The sequence below is a fragment of the Sus scrofa genome, chromosome 14 (assembly GCF_000003025.6).
Source record: "Sus scrofa isolate TJ Tabasco breed Duroc chromosome 14, Sscrofa11.1, whole genome shotgun sequence".
Lineage (NCBI taxonomy): Eukaryota > Metazoa > Chordata > Mammalia > Artiodactyla > Suidae > Sus > Sus scrofa.
In genome coordinates, this window is record NC_010456.5 from 38,847,954 (window position 1) to 38,869,304 (window position 21,351).

The 21,351-nt window shown below is 48.8% G+C and overlaps 2 protein-coding genes across 6 annotated transcripts in view; both read right to left on the reverse strand.

The window, feature by feature from the left end:
- OAS1 (2'-5'-oligoadenylate synthetase 1) lies at nucleotides 3,130-19,474 on the reverse strand. The gene is given in 14 exon segments (XM_021073680.1): nucleotides 3,130-3,518; nucleotides 4,915-5,068; nucleotides 6,152-6,173; nucleotides 6,176-6,383; nucleotides 8,472-8,527; nucleotides 8,530-8,655; nucleotides 12,841-12,941; nucleotides 12,943-13,051; nucleotides 13,054-13,095; nucleotides 13,098-13,125; nucleotides 13,950-13,999; nucleotides 14,002-14,176; nucleotides 19,161-19,233; nucleotides 19,401-19,474. Coding segments are annotated over 14 exon segments (1,257 nt in total). The 3' UTR covers nucleotides 3,130-3,479.
- Nucleotides 19,142-21,351, reverse strand: part of RPH3A (rabphilin 3A) — a 294,958-nt gene continuing 292,748 nt past the window's right edge. For all 5 annotated transcript variants that reach the window (XM_021072395.1, XM_021072394.1, XM_021072396.1 and 2 more), the window contains one exon: nucleotides 19,142-21,225. In XM_021072395.1, coding sequence (XP_020928054.1) covers nucleotides 21,095-21,225 — 131 coding nt within the window. In that variant the 3' untranslated portion in view covers nucleotides 19,142-21,094. The remainder of the gene's footprint in view (nucleotides 21,226-21,351) is intronic.

Sequence of the window (21,351 nt, forward strand, 5' to 3'; positions counted from 1 at the left end):
TTTTTGTCTTTTTGCTATTTCTTGGGCCGCTCCCGTGGCATATGGAGGTTCCCAGGCTAGGGGTCCAATCGGAGCTGTAGCCGCCGGCCTACGCCAGAGCCACAGCAACTCGGGATCCGAGCCGCGTCTGCGACCTACACCACAGTTCACGGCAACGCCGGATCGTTAACCCACTGAGCAAGGGCAGGGACTGAACCCGCAACCTCATGGTTCCTAGTCGGATTCGTTAACCACTGCGCCATGATGGGAACTCCTCATAGCTTTAATGTAAGGATTAAATACTTGCATATTGCTTGGAACAGAACCGGGCACACGATGGCTATAAAGTATTTGTTAAGCAAATACTTTTTAACAATATTTCGTAGGGGGCCAGAGGACATCTTTTTTTTTTTTCTCCATCGAACTATAACTTATAAATTTACAATATTGTGTTAGGTTTCAGGTGTATAGCAAAATGAGGCAGTTATATCTCTATTTATAATTTTAAAAAGATTATTTTCCCAGAGGTCATCTTTTGAGGCTCTTTCCCTTCTCCCCATTCCCAGTGGCCTTGGAACTCAGAATCAATGAGCACAGCGAGACAAAAGAGACCCTGAAGCGGGTCTGTTGTTCAGGGACACACAGCAAGGCAAAGCTTCAGTCACTCAGGTTTCAGTTCTGCCACTGAGCAAACACAGGTCTCAAAAGGTCTGCCTCTGGAGTTCCCGTCGTGGCGCAGTGGTTAACGAATCCGACTAGGAACCATGAGGTTGCGGGTTCGGTCCCTGCCCTTGCTCAGTGGGTTAAGGATCTGGCGTTGCCGTGAGCTGTGGTGTAGGTTGCAGACGTGGCTCGGATCCCGCGTTGCTGTGGCTCTGGCGTAGGCTGGTGGCTACAGCTCTGATTCGACCCCTAGCCTGGGAACCTCCATATGCCTCGGGAGCGGCCCAAGAAATAGCAACAACAACAACAACAACAACAACAACAACAACAAAAAAGGTCCGCTTCTGTGTGCCTCGTTCCTCAGCACACACATGGATACCTATTGGATTTCCCTGGGCACTTACCCCACCCAGCATGGATGAAAAACAAGCCCAGGAGTGCACAGGCTAGAGGGGAGACAGACATGCAACTCTTGTGTCCAGACCCATGAAAATGAACCTCCCAGGCAGCTCCCAGAAAGCACACACAGACCCCTTCTCTGCTGTGATGATGAATTTCATATGTCAACTTCTTTTTTCCTGCATTTTAGCTCTGCACCCATGAATTGGAGCTGCAGGTGCCGGCCTACACCACAGCTCACGGCAACACCAGATCCTTAACCCCACTGAGTGAGGCCAGGGATCGAACCTGAATCCTCATGGATCCTAGTCGAGTTCGTTAACCATGAGCCACTAAGGGAACTCCTGTCTGTCAACTTTTAACAAGAGGGGTGGTTGGGATTATTACGAGCCCCAGGTTCAGAGGAATCTAGAGATTCAAGATTTTCAGGGACTCTGACCCTTACTCCCCTAGTCTATGTGTCAGGATCCCGTTCTTTCCCAAGTAGGGTCCTGACCTTGTGTAGCAGACCTGATTATTTTGAGTCTATAACTTTTACACCAGCCAGGATGACTATAATCCAAATGACAAACAAAACGTCTTAGCAAAGATGTGGAGAAACTAAAACCCCATTTATTGCTGAAGGGGTTGTAAACGGTGCAGCTGCTATAGGATACAGCAAGGAGCTTCCTCAAGGGGGGTGGGGTGGGGAGCAGGGAAGGACTCCACCCTTATCTCCTTTGGCTAAACAGGAGCTCTGCCCAGTTTCGTTTTCCCAGCAGGACGTTGCTCCTGGTAGGGCTTTCTCTCAGGGGAATCAGAAATTTCTGCCTCAGGTGCTTCTGTTTTCATATCAGCATTTCTGCCAGCCCACAGAGCTTGCTCCTCTGTTCCCAAATCTCACGAATCTGGACTTGAACCAAGAGCTCCCAATACCAGCACCCTAGAGCTGTCTATAACCCAGGCTGGCCGGCTTTGCACAGACTATCAGAGCTCAGTTGAGAGATATACTTATTAAAAATTCTTGTGCAAGAAAAACTGCTTTATTGTTTCTTGGGGTCGTACAAGCAGTACAAATTTACAGCAAAAAAAAAAAAATGAGATCAGAAAATTAAGAAACAAAGTTGAGCACATCTTTTATCTGTTTTTTCAATTTTTAAGGCCACACCTGTGGCATACGGAGGTTCCCAGGCTAGGGGTTGAATCAGAGCTGTAGCTGCTGGCCTACACCACAGCCACACCAGATTTGAGCCACATCTGCGACCTACATCACTGCTCAAGGCAACCCCGGATCCTGAACCCACTGAACAAGGCCAGGGATTGAACCCACAACCTCATGGATCCTAGTTGGATTCATTTCTGCTGCGCCATGACAGGAACTCCAAGTTGAGCCCATCTTGATTGGGTCGAGCTACATTTCAATCAACATGTATGACTAGTGACTACTGTATTAAACAGGGCAGTTCTAAAATATTCCCTGGATAAATAATCAGAGATGTGGACAAAGGATGAACCAAAGATGTTTGTCTCAAGGATTATTCGTAATTGAAAACTGGAAGGATCCTAGTCTATCCAATAGTAAATATTCCACAAAATGACAGCTCCATGAGGCAGGGATTTGTGTCTGCTTTGCTCATCGCTATGTTCCAGTGCTCAGAACGATGTTTGGCACATAGCAGGTGCTCAATATTTGTAGCTGAATCACTGGATACACACACACACACACACACACACACACACACGCACACACACATGCACACACTATGCAGAGATACTTCTTGGCCCTGTGCCTTGTGGTTAATTAACACCCAACAAATGGTATTTGATACTATTTTTATTATATTATATTGTATTATGTTATATTTTATTATTATTTTTTGTCTTTTTAGGGCCCCACATGTGGCATATGTAAGTTCCCAGGCTATAGGTCAAATTGGAACTGCAGCTGCCGGCCTACACCACAGCCACAGCCACAGCCATGCCAGATCCTAGCCGTGTCTGCAACCTACACCACAGCTCATGGCAACGCTGGATCCTTAACCCACTGAGTGAGGCCAGGGAGTGAACCCTGGTCCTCATGGATACTAGTCAGATTCATTACCACCGAACCACAAGAGGAACTCCTATTTTTATTGTAATGACGATACTTTGGACCATAACTCTCCACCAGGTACACAGAAGAAAGTCCAGGCTGGGGTTCCACTCTTGTCTAAGTCTTTCCTGTTGTGGCTTAGAGACCTCTCCTCTCTGGTGGGGAGAGGCCTATGGGGAAATACTCTCTGTGAAAGGAGACAGACACGGAATAGCAGCAAGGGGGTCAAAGACCTGGATTCTGGTGCCAGGTCTGACACCAACTCATGGCCCTCTAGGGATGAAGGCTCCGGGCCCCGACCCTAGGGATGAGGGGGCTGGTCCAGGCGGCTCCAGGGACCTCACTCTTAAGATGCTCTGGTGCACGTCTAGATATCTTCCTCCTGTGGAGGGGCCTTGGCCTCAGGCTGAAAGGGAAAGCACATGATCACATTGATGAGCCAGCCATCCCACCGTGGCTTTGGTCCCAGTGAACATTTATGGTGGACACTGTGACATGCCACCTGGGCCCCCCATGAGGAAGGCCACACCCTCTCCTGAGTTGTCCACATTCAGTGGCTAATCCATGTGGGGCGATGAAGACCTGGCCACTCAGGACAAGGAAGTCGGGTCCTTCAGGACAACTCTGAAGGCTGTTGGAGCTCAAGGGCTCCCCAGTGGGGTGGGCTGAGCTCGGCGGGGGCTTCATCCCAGCTGTGCCTCTCCCCTTGCAACCCTCCTTTACACAGGGGGTCAGTTCCACTGCTCTGCCCCCAAGACATCCTGAACACTGAGCTTCACCCCAGACTCTGTTTCCTAGGAAACCCACCTATGACATCATCAATACTTCTGACCCCGGCATGCGCAAGACACCCTATTCCTGGGGTGGAAAGAGGGAGCTCTCTGCCCCTAGGTAGCTGTGTGACATGCCCAGGACCTCAGCTGCACCGAGTCCCTTGTTTGTCACATGATTTTGGGGGAGGAGGATGCCAAGCAGGCTGGTTAGCTCAGTGGAATAAGCACTGGCTTGGAGTCCACCGAGTTGGAATCCTAGATCACCCACTCCAGCTGAGTGGCCTTGAGCAGGTGACTTCACCTCTCTCTCTCTCTCTTTTATTTTTTTTTTGGTCTTTTTGCCTTTTCTAGGGCTGCTCCCACAGCATATGGAGGTTCCCAGGCTAGGGGTCTAATCGGAGCTGTAGCCACCGGCCCACGCCAGAGCCACAGCAACGCGGGATCCGAGCTGCATCTGCAACCTACACCACAGCTCACGGCAATGCCGAATCCTTAACCCGCTGAGCAAGGCCAGGGATCAAACCCGCAACCTCATGGTTCCTAGTCGGATTTGTTAACCACTGCACCATGACGGGAACTCCTGACTTCACCTCTCTGAGCTTCCTTTTCTCATCTGTTAGATGGGAGGAGAGGACACATCTCATAGGGTGTGCTGAGGATTTCATGAAACAATGCATTTTAAGAGGCTTAGAACAGAACCTGAGTCCAAAGCAGGTATTCATTAAGTGGTGGTTGTTATTGTTTGTTTTTCTTCTCAGTGGAATGAGCCAACTGGAGCTATTAAAAATGTTAGTACTGGCCAAGAAGGCATTCCTTAAAGAACGAATTCTGGATAAGGGATGTGAGAAATCCAGGAACCCTCTGAATGGGGCCAAAATGGCTGTAAAAGAGAGAGCACAGCCTGAAACTCTATGAATATGAGGGACCTCTAGCAAGAGGCAATTTCTTTGGAGAGAATGGTCCCCATCTACGCACCCCGAGCTGTGTGGGGGTGGGGGAGGACAATGGAGAAGAAGCAGAAGGTCTCACCGACACATTCCAGGATCCCACCGGTGACCTGTTCCATTTCAAAAAGCACGGATAATTCAGCCAGATTAGTGCCCCTTCTACCAGCTGCTGCCAGCTGTATGTGTCTCCACCACCAACGTTGCCTGTAGGGTCAGCCGGGTCCAGAATCACAGGCCTGAAGAGCAACAGTTAGATAGAGAGAGATGAGTACTTGGGCTGTGTCTGGGCGTCTAGGGCTCCTGGCAGAGCAAAATCCCAACCTTGGGCAGACTGGGACTCAGGGCAGCAGGAGGGGCCCAGCAGGGCACTGCTCCTTGGTATGTGTCCTGGTGCCCTGCCCTGTGAAAGGGCAGTGAGCAGAAGGAAGAGCCTTGCACTTGGGCCTTGATAGACCTGGCTTTGAATTTCATTTCTCACCCTGATTGGTGAGACTTACAGTGAGATTCACCCTGAATCTCGAATCCTCAGTATCCTCATCTGTGAAATGGGGAGGTTTGCACATACTTCCCTCAAAGGACGTTGTATGAGGAGCTAGACAAGCAAGTGGAATGCTCAGCACAGTAACTGGAACATAATAAGGCGTCAATACATGTCAGTGGTTTTTTTGTTTGTTTGTTTGTTTTTTTGCAGGGCTGCACCTGAGGCATATGGAGGTTCCCAGGCTAGGGGTCGAATCAGAGCTGTAGCTGCTGGCCTACGCCACAGCCACGGCAATGCCAGATCCGAGCCACGTCTGCGACCTACACCACGGCTCACAACAATTCCAGATCCTTAACCCACTGAGCATGGCCAGGGATCCAACCTGCGTCCTCATGGATGCCAGTCAGACTCGTTAACCGCTGAGCGCCCACGGGACCTCCACATGTCAGTTTTGAAAAGCAACATTTTACACTCCTATGAGAGTGTGTTAGTCTTACAGCAAGCTCTTAGTTCCTGGGAACAATTATTATCATTGCTGTGGCTATTGTTCTTTCAGTCACATTTCAGCTCTTCCACCCATTTTATTGTTGAGGCTTGGGCAAGCGCTTATTTCTCCAACGTCAGTCATCTTGTAGAGTGGGTAGCATAGTGCTTGCCTCACAGGCTTGGAGGTTATTATTATTTAAACCAGATGGTAGGAGAAAAGAGCCCAGAACAGGGACTGGAAGGCCATGATCAATAAATGTGGAACCGTCCCACTTGCTCCCTTTCCAAGCTGCCACAGCTGTAATCAGAGGTTCATTTATGGGGGGAGCCGAGCCATGCGGGGATAGAGTACCTGGGTTTCTTGAGTTGCTCGTCAGATATCGTCCAATGACAGGGTTTTTAAAGTCATAATATGCTTCCCAGAAGATGCAAAGCTTCTGATGCTTTAGGACTAATTCCAAAACAGTCTGAAATCCCTGAGCTGTGCTAAAATCTGTTTTCCCGCTTCCTTGCTCCCATGCATAGACTGTCAGGAGCTCCAGGGCATACTGTGGGGGCAGTTTATTTCCATGAGTCTTCTTACACTGAGAAAGGGAAACAAAATTAGAAAAATGGGTTTGTTCAGCTTTTGTGTGAAGAAGAGTTAATGCCTATTCTTCTCAAACTGTTCCAAAAATTGGAAGAGACGATTTCAAACTCATTCTATGAAAACAGTACCCTGATACTAAAACCAGACAGAGATACTACAAAAAAAGAACATTATAGGCCCGATGATCATAGAGGCAAAAATCCTCCGCAAAACATTAGCAAAGCGAATTCAGCAATATCTTAAAAGATCATCCACTGTGAAGAGCTGGTTACATGCCAGGGATGCAAGGATGGCTCAATAGCCACAAATCAAGCAATTGGATAAAAAGCATGTGATCATCTCCACAGAATGTGGGAAAAATACTTGAGAAAACCCAACATCCATTAATTATACAAGTTCTCAACAAAGTGGGTTTGGAGGGAAGGTAACACAGTATTGGCCGTATATGATCCACCCACAGATCATATCCTACTCAATGGCGAAAGGCTGAAAGCTTGTCTTTTAAGGTCAGGAACAGGACAAACATGCCCACTCTCCCCATGTTTAGTAAACATAGTATTGCAAGTCGTGTTCCCTGACATGAAAAAGAAACAAAATGAATCCAAATTAAACAAGGAAGAAGTTAAACTGTCACTATCTGCAGATGTCATAATAATATATATTGAAATCCCTTGAAACTCCACCAAAAAACTTCTAGAACTAATTACAGGAATATTATAGGATACAAACAAAATACAAGGAAGTTGGTTGCATTTCTCTATGTGAAAAGCAAGCCTTTATCAGAAAGAGAAATTTTAAAATTATCCCATTTACAATTACATCAAAAAAGAATAAAAAACTAGGAATAAGTTTAACTGCAGAGGTAAAAGACCTGTACCCCGAAGCGTATAATACTTTGATGAAAGAAACTTAAGACGACAATAATAAATGGAGAGGTACACCATGCTCATGGATTTGAGGAATTAATATTGCTCAGTGTGCATACTACCCAAGCAATCTGCATGTGAGGGACCACAGTATGGGATGTACCATTGCTGTGCCATCTTCCTCTTTGCAAGTGAGAAAACAGGAAGCATAAGAGACTAAGTCACTTGCCCAAATTCAGACAGCTTGGAAGTGGACATAAAGGTGTGCATGTGTGTGTGTGTGTGTGTGTGGTCATAGCACTTATGCAATCAACAGTTCTTTACAGAGTATCTGTTATGTGCTAGGCACTGCTCTCATGTCTGGGGACACAGCAGTGACTGAAATACACAAATCTCTTTTCACGTGTACATTTCAGTGGGGAGTCAGACAATAAACTAATAAATAAGCACATGTAAAGGCCCTGAGGCTGGAGCAGAATTTCCTTTTTGGAAGATTAATGAGGAGGAGAGCATGGCCTTGGGGAGTGGTGGGAGCAGGGACAGGCGTTCAGAGAGGTTAAGGGCAGATCCTGTGAGCCTCCTAAGAAGACTTGGATCAGGAAGTGAGTGACAGAGCGGGTGACAGTTGATGACAATGAAGGATATAGTTTAGATAAAGACCAAGTCATCTGCAGACTGGTTGGATGGGTGTGTTTGTGTGTGTGTGTGTGTGAAAGAGAGAAGAACGCATGATGGTTTAGTCGGGAGTAACTGAACGGACGGGGTTCTCTGTCATTTCCCAATGTGGGAAGATCAGGAGGAATGAGGGACCTGGGTTCACTGGCACCTGTCCTGGGCCCTACCCTTGTCCCCTCTTCTCCCCCCCACCCCCCCGCCCCCACCTCCACAACCTCTGCTCCTCCATCTTCTTCCCCTCATCCTCTCCTTCCTTGCTCCCTGCCCTCTCCCCTCCGTCATGCTCTTTCCCTCCTCTCCATTTCTCTGTTCATTTCCTCCCACCTCCCACATCCTTCCTGGTCCCTCTTCTCCTTCCTCTCCTCCCGACACCTCTCTCCTCCGTCACTTCCTTCTTCCCGCTTCCCACTGTCTCATCCTTGCTTTCTCCCCACATCCCTCCCTCCTCCTTGCCCCCACCCTGGGTCCTCACTCTCTTCCTTCTCTCCCTCCTCCTCCCCCTCCTCCTCCTCGGCTCTCTGTCTAGAAGGGACCCACCATACCGTCTGGTACCAGTGCTTGACAAGGCGGATGAGGCTCTTCAGCTTGGTTGGTCGTTCCTCAGGAAGTCTCGCTGCAGCTCCGTGAAGCAGGTGGAAAACTCGCCCTCTTTCCCTAGGGACTTGCACTCTTGGATAAGCTGGACGTAGATTTCCGGGTTGGGTTTGTAGCCCGGGGTCCACTGACCTGTTGGGAATGAAGCCATAATGTGCAGAGGCCGGCTCTTCTCTGAGGTTCCTTCAGTCACCCTGGGGTGGGGTGGGGTGGGCTGGGGGCGGGGAGACAAGCTCCCTGGCCCAGGGTGCAGTGGAAAGGCCAGCAGGCCCCGAGCCAGGAGGCCTGGAGTCCATCCCTAGTGTCCCCTCTCCCATCGCCCCTGCTGTCACCCCACCCAAGCCACCATCACCTCTCACCTGGACACAGCAGACCTGGCAGCAGCCTCCTCGCTGGGTCCTCCACAGCCCACTCTCCACCCAGGGCCCCAGAGGCCTTTAAAACCTAATCATTCCACTCTTGCCTCCCAGGACATCTGGATCAAACCCTAAGTCCTCACAGTGGCCCAGGAGCTTTGGTGTGACCTGTCTCCCGCCGCCCCTCCCACCTCACCTCCCTGCCTTGGTCCTTTGCCGCTCACTCCCCTGGTTATGTCTCTTCCTCAGATATGCCAACCTCGGAGTTCCCATCATGGTGCAGTGGAAACGAATCCGACTAGGAGCCATGTGGTTGCAGGTTCGATCCCTGGCCTCGCTCAGTGGGTTAAGGATCCAGCGTTGCTGTGGCTGTGGTGTAGGCCAGCAGCTGTAGCTGCCATTCGACCCCTAGCCTGGGAACCTCCACATGCTGCAGGTGTGGCCCTAAAAAGACCAAAGAAGACACACACACACACACACAGAAGCCAACCTCATGCTTGTCCTAGGGCCTTTGGCCTTTTGCCGTTTCCTCTTCCTGGAACCCCCAGATCTTTCTGGCTTGGTTGCTTCTCCTCCCTCGGGCTCAGGTTCAATGTCACCTCCCTTGGATCCAACCCCTGCCACAGCAGTGACCCGAGCTGCTTCAGTGACAATGCCAGACCTTAACCCTGGGTGCCACAGAGAACTCCAAGACGCCCTGTCTTAATAGGACTCTCAGTGTGAGAGATTTCAGCTCAGAAACACAAGAGAGACAGAGGGAGAGGAAGAGGCCCTGACATAGGACAAAGGTTGAGACGCCTTGCGGCTGGGAGCACTCACCAGGGCATCAAGGCGGGCAGGACATCAAACTCCACCTCCTGCTGGAGCTGGGGGAGCTGAGCACGAAGCTGAGGCACGGGGTTCTCCCGTCGTGGACTCTGGACCTCAAACGTCACTTTAAACTTTTGTTCTCTTTGACAGGCTTCCAGCTGTCTCCGAATTTCCTGGATGAATTCTCTCGGCGCCGAAGCTGATCTCAAAACTTTGAGCTTGGTGAGGAAGACGACGAGGTCAGCATCTGATCGCCCCTGAGGGTCGTGCCTTTGCCCGAGGAGCCACCTAAGCAGGTGATGAGAAAGAGAACAGACATCGATTGTTGAGCAGAGCCTCCCTGAGCAAAATGCTGAGCACAGTCGCTAAGAGTCTGGATGCTCGCCCCTGTCCTGAAGGCCTTCCCAGTCTCAACTCCTCGAATGTGCACAAGGACCTGGGACGCCGCTGCTCCTAATAGCTGCTCCCATATCCAGAGAAGGAAACAGACGCTGAGAGAGATGATGTGTCAGCCCCTCACACAGCTAGTAGGGGGCAGAGATGCGGTTCACAGCCTGGTTGCCTTTTCCAGGCCTGTGTTCTGTCCTCCCTGTCTCTTTTGATCCATATCACGAGTGGGTATGCACACTGACTGGCCCATGCAGGTGGGTGACACGCCTTATTTCACTTGATCTGCGAGCCCTAGAAGGTACTGGGACTTATGGTGAGGAAACTGGGACACAGGGAGGTAAGTAAGTGAGTTGCCAGGATTTCACAGCCGGTAGGGGCTGTCTGCCTTCCCAGCTTACGCTCCTCACCAGCTCAGGGCTGTGCAGAAATGGTGATTCCCAGCCCGGTCACTGGTGAGCAGACTGAGGCAAGAGCTGCTGCCCTAGTCCTGTCTCTGAAGTGGGCGCGACAGAGACGGGTCACAAAGTGCACCCGGCATTGGTAGACACTCCCAGATGGAGGCCCTCAGCCCAGAAGCTTGCTTCCTCCTCCAAGCTGTGCTTACGTATTTGTCGTGGAGCAGGCAGAAGCCACAGCCCAGGCACCTCAAGGTCTTGCTGTCTGTCTGTCTGTGTCTGTGGCCAGAGAGACATTCATTTCGCCACCTTCTCCCGGCCAGGCAGTCCCAGACTCACCTTCAACAACTTTGGAGACGCGAACAGGGTCGGCGTCCCTGGAAGCACTCTCCTTCAGGAATCTGCAGACGATGTCGATGGCTTCCTTGACCTGCGTTCGGAAACACGTGTTTGGCAGGAGGTGGTCTTCGATGAATTGTCTAGTCCCTAGCAGGGGTATGCCTCAGCTCCATCAGGACCCTGGGGCAGAGAGTCGGGAGGGGAGTGGAGTTGTGAGTAGGCTGTCTGAAGGTGTTGTCCCTCTGTCTTCTGTTGCTTGTGTTGGGCTTTTGTAGGTTTCCTTTCTGAAGGTGGAGCTCGTCCCTGTGTGTGGGCTGCTATTGGTTCCTTTCCTTGAAGTTGGAGCCCTGCCCTGAGTCTGGGCTGTTGTAAGTTTCATTTCCTTGGGAGGGAGGAGCTCTGTCCTGAGTTTGGTCTGTGCAATCAACACTCCTTGATCCGGGACGCTGTCTGGCTCCAGTTCTTTCCTCCACTATCTCAGACTTTGTGCCTTCATCAGGCAATCCAGACATCTGGTCTTTCTTCAGACTCAACTCTGAAAAGGTACTTTGTAACCTCGGTTGGTACTTCCCCCAAGAGTAATCTGGAGTAACAAGGTATTTTTGGTTTCTCCGTTCTTTTTTTGTTGTCTTTTGAGGTCCATCCCCACCGGCGACATATGGAAGTTCCCAGGTTAGGGCTTGAATTGGACCTGTGGCTGCTGGTCTACACCATAGCCACAGCAATGCCAGATCTGAGCTGGGTCTGCGACCTACACCAGCGCTCAGGGCAATGCCAGATCCTTAACCCACTGAGCAAGCCAGGGATGGAACCCATGTCCTCATGGATCCTAGTCAGGTTCATTACTGCTGAGCCGCAAGAAAAACTCCTCCTTGTCCTTTTTCTTGTTGCTGACGAAACTATTTTATAATCTCCTATGGTCTTTGCAGCAGTGCATGTATATTGCAAACAGAAACAAAGTCAGAGTGATCAGGAAGCATAAAGACCACCCTGGTCCTCAACCTCAAAGAGTACAGCTGCAAGTACTTTGGTGTAGAGTTTTTCAGACATTTTTCTAGATTTACCAACATGTACACACACTCAGAGATCTTTTTCTTTTTAATGTCATGACTATACTTTTAACTTTTTGATTAATAGACTATTTCTTTTCTCCTTTCTTCCTTCCTTCCTTTCTTTTTCTGTCTTTGTAGGGCTGCATCTGCTGCATATGGAGGGTCCCAGGCTAGTGGTGGAATTGCAGCTGTAGCCGCCAGCCTACGCCACAGCCATGACAAGGCGGGAACAAGCCCTGTCTGCCACCTACACCACAGCCACGGCAACAGCAGATCCTTAACCCACTGAGTGAAGCCAGGGATAGAACCCGAAACCTCATGGTTCCTAGTTGGATTTGTTAACCACTGAGCCACCAACGGGAACTCCTCCTAGACTTTATTTCTTAAAGCAGTTTTACAATTCCAAGTGTCCCCAGGTGTGCAGCTTTGAACCCATATCCTCACAGAGACAACTTTGGGTCCTTAATCCACTGAGTCACAAGGGAATGCCTATCTATTCTTTTTTCATTGAAGTATAGTCGATTACAACATTGTGTTGGTGTCAGGTGTATAGCAAAGTGATTCAGTTCTACATATATATATATTACAATATTATAAGATATTGAATATATTTCCTGTGCTAGTTACCTATTTCATATGGAATAGCGTGCATCTGTTGCTGCCTCATGTTTAGAAAAATAGATTCACAAACCTTGTCATGAGTAGAACCTGTGAGCCTGGCCGGTGTTCTGTAAGAATGTGTTGCCTCCAAATTGTGAACATTGTTGTTTATTCATGGTCATGGCTGATTATGACCCAGCTATCTCGCTCCAAGAGGGATTCTAAGATCTCCTCCCATGAAGAACGGAGGCTCTGTGTTAATAGACTTTAGAACTAAGGGAGATTGCTGTTCAGAAACACGAGAGAGACAGAGGGAGAGGAAGAGGCCCTGACATAGGACAAAGGTTGAGACGCCTTGCGGCTGGGAGCACTCACCCAGGGCATCAAAGGCGGGCAGGACATCAAACTCCACCTCCTGCTGGAGCTGGGGGGAGCTGAGCACGAAGCTGAGAGCACGGGGGTTCTCCGTCGTGGATCTGGACCTCAAACGTCACTTTAAACTTTTGTTCTCTTTGACAGGCTTCCAGCTGTCTCCGAATTTCCTGGATGAATTCTCCTCGGAGCCGAAGCTGATCCTCAAACTTGTGAGCTTGGTGAGGAAGACGACGAGGTCAGCATCTGATCGGCCCTGAGGGTCGTGCCTTTGCCCGAGGAGCCACCCTAAGGCAGGTGATGAGAAAGAGAACAGACATTGATTGTTGAGCAGAGCCTCCCTGAGCAAAATGCTGAGCACAGTCGCTAAGAGTCTGGAGTGCTCGCCCTGTCCTGAAGGCCTTCCCAGTCTCAACTCCTCGAATGTGCACAAGGACCCTGGGACGCCGCTGCTCCTAATAGCTGCTCCCATATCCAGAGAAGGAAACAGACGCTGAGAGAGATGATGTGTCAGCCCCCTCACACAGCTAGTAGGGGGCAGAGATGCGGTTCACAGCCTGGTTGCCTTTCCCAGGGCCTGTGTTCTGTCCTCCCTGTCTCTTTTGATGCCATATCACGGTGGTATGCACATGACTGGCCCTGCAGGGTGGGTGACAGCCTTATTTCACTTGATCTGCGAGCCTAGAAGGTACTGGGACTTATGGGTGAGGAAACTGGGACACAGAGAGGATAGTAGTGAGTTGCCAGGATTTCACAGCCGGTAGGGCTGTCTGCCTTCCCAGCTTACGCTCCTCACCAGCTCAGGCTGTGCAGAAATGGTGATTCCCAGCCGGTACTGGTGAGCAGCTGAGCAAGAGCTGGCTGCCCTAGTCCTGTCTCTGAAGTGGCGCGACAGAGACGGGTCCAAAGTGCACGGCATGTGGTAGACACTCCCAGTGGAGGCCTCAGCCCAGAAGCTGCTTCCTCCTCCAAGCTGTGCTTACGTATTTGTCGTGGAGCAGGCAGAAGCCACGAGCCCCAGGACCTCAAGTCTTGCTGTCTGTCTGTCTGTGTCTGTGGCCAGAGAGACATTCATTTCGCCACCTTCTCCCGGCCAGGCAGTCCAGACTCACCTTCACAACTTTGGAGACGCGAACAGGGTCGGCGGTCCCCTAGAAGCACTCTCCTTCAGGAAACCGCAGACGATGTCGATGGCTTCCTTGACCTGCGTCGGAAACACGTGTTTGGCAGGAGTGGTCTTCGATGAACTTGTCCCGTTGATGGCTTGGGTATTTCTGAGCTTCTTCTTGATGCTCAAGCAGGAATGGGAGAGACAGGTGGCCTGCAAACCCGTTAGTTTCTATCTCTTCTGCGGCCTAGGTCTAGGCTGTTGTTATTTCCCTTCCTTGAAAGGGAGGCGCTGTTCCTGAGTCTGGGCTGATACTGGTTCCCTTTCTTTACAAGGGGGGGCCATACACCCCTGTTCTTTGCCTTTCATAAATCCAACACCCTTCTACCTGTGTCTCCTGCTCTTTCCCCTACTTTCTGAGACTTACTTTGCTTTAACCAGCAGCTAGAATATCAGGCCTTTCTTTGTTCTGAAAATGTTGCTTTTTACCCAGGTTAGTACTTTACCCAAGGGAAATTGCAAGTAAAACATTTTTAACAATTTCCATTGTCTTTTTTAGTTGCCTTCAAATTGTTTTGCAGGCTCTATGATCTTCCTCATACTGCCCATGAGAAAAGTTCTAAAAATCAGGAGTGCAAAGATCATCCATGATCCTAACCTCAAAGACTACAACTATAAACATGTGATATAGATATTTTCTGGTATTTTTCTCTGGTTAACTCACATCCACAAAAACTCTTACCATGTGTGCCTTTTCTCTTTTTTTTTTTTTTGTCTTTTTGCTATTTTTGGGCCGCTCCCGTGGCATATGGAGGTTCCCAGGCTAGCGGTCGAATCGGGCTGTAGCCACCGTTCTATGCCAGAGCCACAGCAACGCAGGATCCGAGCCGCGTCTGCAACCTACACCACAGCTCACGGCAACGCCGGATCCTTAACCACTGAGCAAGGGCAGAGACAGAACCCGCAACCTCATGGTTCCTAGTCAGATTCGTTAACCACTGCGCCACGACGGGAACTCCTCTTTTTCTTAAATGACACTGTCTATACTTTCCCCCTTTTGGACTAATAGACTTTATTGCTAAAGAATTTGGGTTTATGGAAAAACTGAAGAAAAGTACAGAGTTCGCTTTTGTCCCCTCTCCTCCACTCGTAATTCCCCTGTATTAAGTTTGGTGTGGTGTATCTGTTGCACAATGAATTGATATTGGTACGTTAGTATTAACTTAAGTTCAAAGTTTATACTAGGTTCACTGTGTTGAACATTTTATGAGTTGCCAAGTCATCATGTCTTTCTCCATCAGTTATGAAATCATTGCAGAGTAGTCTCACCTCTTGCTCCACCAATTCATCTTTCTCTGATATTTCTTCTAATATGTACATTCAGTGCTAAAAAATTCTCCTCTAGCACTGTTTTCACTGCATCTCAATTTTTTTTCTTTTTATGCTGCACCTGTGGCATATGGAATTTCCTTGGCTAGGTGTAGAACTGAGCTGCAGTTGAGGTTTAAGCCACAGCTACAGCAACACCATGTTTGAGCGGCATCTGTGGCCTATGCTGCAGCTTGCAGTAATGCCGTATCCTTAACCCACTGAGCAAGGGCAGGGATCAAACCTGCATCCTCTTAGACACTATGTCTGGTTCTTAACCCACTGAGCCATGACAGAAGCTCCTGCATTTCAAAATTTTAATTGATTTTTTTTTCTTTTCCTTGAGTGCAAAAGATTTTTCAATGTCTCTTGAGACTTCTGACCACTGTTAGTTAGACGTGTGTTATTTAATCTAAATTTTGGAATTTTCCAGATACCTTCTTTCATTGATTTTTTGTTGAATTCCGGTCTCGTAGAGAGCATACCTTGTATGCTATATCTTCTTTTGAATTTGTTAAGGTGTGTTCTATGCCCCAAAGGTGGTCTGTCTGGAAGCTTGAGAAGAATTATATTCCGCTGTTGCTGGGTGAAGTGCTCTACACGTGCCAATTAGCTAACTTTCTGAATAACTCTTGTCTTAACCGGCTCATCAATTAATTGACACTCCCACTCTTTCTATATAACATGTTAACTGAGGCCTAAGGCATTTGGAATCATGAAGGGGATGAACATCCATCTATGCGACACTCTCTACATATAGAAAACTGTGGTATATCTAAGATTCTCTTTGCTCCCAAATGCCTTCTGGCAATTGTTCTTGCTAATGAAATACTTTCGACAAAATATATGCAACAAATCCAACATGAATGTGGAAGAGATCTGCCTTAGAAACCAACCCTGAATTCTTTGGAAAGATGTAATAAAGGCAAGTTCCCTAAAACTTTGAATAGAATTAGGTATGAGTGACAATCATAAAAGCTTGAGTGCATAATTGGAAAAGTCCAGAATTAGGCCCTCATGCCTTTGCAGTGGCTTATGTTCTTGTTCCCTTTAAGGAAACAGGGACAGGAAATTATCGATGGCTCACTCTTGTGAGTTTTATGCAAGACAGATAAGCAGGACCTCAGGGAAAAGTCCAAGTCCTTTTAACCACTGGAAATTGAAGGCACATTTGTGGCCCGGGACCGATTAAGATCATGACACTTTGAATCCTGCTCGGAGTTAAGACCCACTGGAAGAAAACTTCCTCAAGTCACATAGCAAGTTTGGGCCAGAGCAAGCAAAAATCCCTTTGCATGCACAGCAACTGTCCCATGGTGCTTGGATTATTATTATCCTTATTAGATCAATGCCTTGCAAATGTGATTGACTGAGGAGGCCATCCATGGGCTCAGAGCACCGAGGTCAATCCACTAGGCTGAATGCCCAGCTTATCCGCTTTCACCAGACCACAGGCCTGACCTTCCCCTCACCTTTGTCACCCTGAGGGAAGACCAGCTTGGCAATAGGTCCCACCTCTTTGAGGTCTTATGTTGTCCCCATTTTCCGATGGAAACTCACTCAGGTAATGTCCTAATCTAGAAGAGAACTCTGGATGTTGCACAGAAGGATTAAAAAGCTGGTGTGCTTTCCGTCAGGTACTCTCTTCCACACCACATTGCCTCTTACAACAATTTTGGTTTGGTTTAAATGGGGATAAAATGACAATTAGCCCAGTCAGGGTACTGTTATTTATGAAAACTTTCCTCATGTATAGTCATCCTAGCCTGTTAAGCATGTCCCCGTGCCTTGGGAAGGAGAACAACCATTTTATTTATTTATTTTTTTGTCTTTTGTCTTTTTTTTTTTTTTTGTTGTTGTTGTGCTATTTCTTGGCCGCTCCCGCAGCATATGGAGTTCCCAGGCTAGGTTGAATTGGAGCTGTACCACCGGCCTACGCCAGAACACAGCAATGCGGATCCGAGCTGCGTTGCAACCTACACCACGCTCACGGCAACGCTGGATCCTTAACCCACTGAGCAAGGCAGGGACCGAACCCGCAACCTCATGGTTCCTAGTCGGATTCCTTAACCACTGCGCCACGATGGGAACTCCCAGAACAACCATTTTAGAGGTGGAAATTAGGCTCCGTTTCAGCTACTGGTGCTAGTTGCTGTGTGTAGAGTGCTATGTTCAGAAGGAAGCAGATGCTTCAAGTGGGTTCCATGGGAAAGATGCTATATTGATTAGTGATCTGCTGTGAGCGCAGGAAAGAGTGACAATTAATGTCTCTAGCCCTTCCTGAGAATCCTGCATAACCCTAAATGGTACCTCTCTCCACCTGGTGGCAGCTGGTTGAATTGCAGAAAAAAAAATGGGTGGACTTTTAGGCGGTGGTTTGCAAAGTCAGATGTGGGTGGGAAGCCCAGGAAAGCTATCAACCAGGAAATATTTTGCATATACCTCTGTTCCCAGCAGGATATAGCAGAATCTGAAGGGAGAGCATGGTGTTTGAAAAAAAATCTTCCCAGGGGATTCTAAAATGCCAACTTTTGCCCTCAATATTGAGAAGCACTCTTTTTGGGGTGAGAAAAGGAAACCGTCTCAAACTTGACATGGAAAAGAAGTTTCCATTGGATGGAACTTTCAGCTCCTTCTGAGAAGGGACCAACCTTCCTGATGAATTGTGTAAGCACTTCTGGCCAGAAATCTCACTCATAGTGAGCTTTAAGATCCTTCTGGGGAGTTCCATCATGGCTCAGTGGTTAACAAACCCGACTAGTATCCATGAGGACTCAGGTTTGATCCTTGGCCCCACTCAGTGGGTTAAGGATCTGGCATTGCCGTGAGCTGTGGTGTAGGTCGCAGATGTGGCTCAGATCCTGAGTTGCTGTAGCTGTGGTGTAGGCTGGCAGCTCCAGCTCTGATTCGACCCCTAGCCTGGGAACCTCCATGTGCCACGAGTGCAGTCGACAAAAAAAAAAAAAAAAAAAAAAAAAAGAAGAAAGAAAGAAAGAAAAGAAAAGAAAAGAAAGAAAGAAAGAAAGAAAAAACACCAAAAAACCCCAGAATCCTTCTGGAAAGCTAGTTACCTGCTCAGCTTACTTTCAGAACTGTTGAGAATCTAAGTGAGGGATCACCTGTGAAAAGGCTCACTGCAGGATGGAAAGCACTAGAATGCAAAGGAGGCATCTAGAGATCTGCCTTCTTATAACTAGCGTATTAACAGCGTTGCCCAAGGGGTCTAGTGACCCTGCTCCTTTCCTGGCTTTGCTGCCATGAGGTGTTGGATGTGCCGTTCTCTTTCCTGGGCTTTGGGTTATCTGTCAGGTAAGTGAGCTGACTGAACTAAGTTCTGGTTCAACTTTATGGTCTCTTTGAATCTTGACACTATCTCATTCCACAACCACTAGGGACTTTTTCCTCAAGGCTGGGGTAGGAAGGAGAAGAGGAGGCTGCCGCCTTCTTATTGGGTGGACACCAGCAAAAAGCATTCTACCAGGAGTATAGGAAGTCAGCCAAGGTGGCTTGAGCCCACCTGCCCAAGATAAATCCATCAGTTAGCAAACTTCACAGGGGCAGGGACCACATCTGCCTTGTTTACTGCTGTATCTCCAGAGGCTGGAACCTAGTAGATGTTCATTAAGTGCTGAGTATCCAAGTATAACTGATTCGCTTTGCCGTACACCTGAAACTAACACAACATTGTTAAGTCAACCATACACCAATAAAATATAAAGTGAAACGGAAAGGGAAAAAAAAAAACATTGAATATCCAAGTAATGTTAATATATCTTGGTAGGGAGAAAGAACTTCCAGAAACCAGAAAGGAAAAACCCAGGCCACCAGTTTTCCCGGATGTTCCTACTTTATTTTTGGCTACATCATCACAGAGATAGGCGATGGGTGGATCTGCATGCACCAGAGGGCGTGTGTGCGCACTAGGCAGGGAGGCGGTTACGTTTGTCTGGGAGAGAGCGTGCGCCCGGACTATGGGCACTGAGAGCGAGCTGCATGCTGATTCCAGTGCCAATACCAGTGTTAGGCCTGGGTGACTCAGGCAGCCTGCTTTCTCCTAAGGGCAAACCGTGAAAAGGAATCGGGCTACAAGTGGTGCCGAGGGGGCCACTGGGAAGAGAGAGGGTTGGGAGGGAAGATGGCAGCCAGGAAGCGGTTGGTCATCTTGGAGAAGGCGAAGTACTGGGTGTCTAGAAAATGGTTATTCAAGGCAAGAATTCAAGGACTTCTGATGACTTGTCAAGGGAGCTACTGGTGGAGGGCACTGAAACAGAAGGTTAAAAGCTGTGTGTTTGGAGAAAGTGAGAGGTTTAATGTCCATCTGATGACCTCTATATATAATGTTGGGGTGTTGGACAGAGGGGGGTGATTTTCACAGGGGAAGACTTACTGGAAATTAGGAGAAAATCAAGTCTTTCTCACAGGCACTGAAGATTACCTGACCTTGAACCTTATAATGTTTATCCTCATTGCTTTTTCCTTCTTTAAATTTTTTTTTAAAGGAAGAAAGACTGAACAATTAACGATGCCTTGGTGTCGGGATCTGTCACTCTCTAAAGTTTTAGATCCTTCATGGTGTCTTATTCTCCTGACGCAATGAAGAGGGTGCAAGAGATAGAGACAGAGACAGGCCAGAGGCGATTCTGAGCGATGGACCAATGGAGAGGGTCATTTGTTCATTAACTAAGAATGGAGGAAGGAGAAAGGCTGGGGGCTATGGAGAGGCCCCCTGGGACCTAGAGCTCTGGTTTAAACACCTTCTGCGCCCACTTGGGGAGGCCAGGGCTGAGAAGGCCCCTCTGCAGAGCATCTACACAGCTCGTGGGATGCCTCCATACACCTGGGGCAGCCCCAGCAGCCAGCCCAAGGCCTGAGGACACCTGGCTCTGCCAAGGGAAGAAGTGGGTGGTTATAGAAGCACAGCCCTGCACAGAAGGTCAGAGTCTTGCCAGTTTCTCAGCGTTTGATGGTCAGGCTGGTGAGAGGAGGCAAGGAAGTCAGGCTGCGTTAAGATACACTTATTTGCTTTTGCTATTTTACCCCCTTGGAGAGGGAGAAAGGAGAGGGGGACAGGTGAGAGTAGAGAAGAGGGGAGAGATGAGGAAGGGGGAGTTGAATGTGGCTAGGGATGGGGGAAGGGAAAGAGGAGAGGGGGGGTCAAGAATGGGAGCTATTTCCTGCCAGGAAGCAAACAGGGGACATCTTGAAAGAGGGGGGCTATACCCAGTCCCCTCAGGTATTCTGCATGGTCATGTCCTGATGTGTCTGGGGCTGGAAGGGTGAGTTCCTAGTCAGTGGAGAGTTTGAACACGGGGATCTGTTTTCATGGCAAATGTGGAAGAGGTGGTAGGAGCCCAGGTGCTCTATTTCTGCCCCAATGCTCATTCTTACAGCCTTGTTTGGCCCTGCTGACAGCTGAGGGTATAGGCAGATGCAACATAGGAGACACAAGTTGCGTGTGTATACAAGGCCAGGAGGGTCTAAAAACAGTCCCAAATGATGAAGAACCTCTGTAAATTACGCAGGCTGAGAGGTTATAAATCGACCACATCCTCGTGAAAGTCTCCCCACTCCCGTCCCTACGGCTCCATTCTGGAGGGATCAGAGAGGGGCTGCACACAGAGGGGAGCCTTTGATGGTAATGTCTGAGGTGTGGGGGAGACCTCAGAGGCTCGCTCTGGGAGGGGTGGGGTGGAAGGTGTAGAAAGGAGAGATCGGAGTGCACTGGGAACTGAGGGTGACAGGGCACAGGCTGGGGCATGGAGCTGGGACCTGGGCACCATCCTAATCACTTGACACATGATTCTCATTCTGCAGCTGGTGCCAGCGCTCAATCTTCTTGTCCTTGTTTTTCAGACACTCGTACCAGTGTTTTAAGCGCTCTCCCTTGGCTGAGATCCCCAGCTGACAGCCTCCTGTTGGATGAGATGAGAAGACAGGGGGAGGTGGTTAGAGTGGAGGGATGCATGGGACTCTCATTATGGACCCAAATGTCTAGCTGGGGAGAGACTGCCGCCAAGCAGTGATGCCGCCTCCCACCA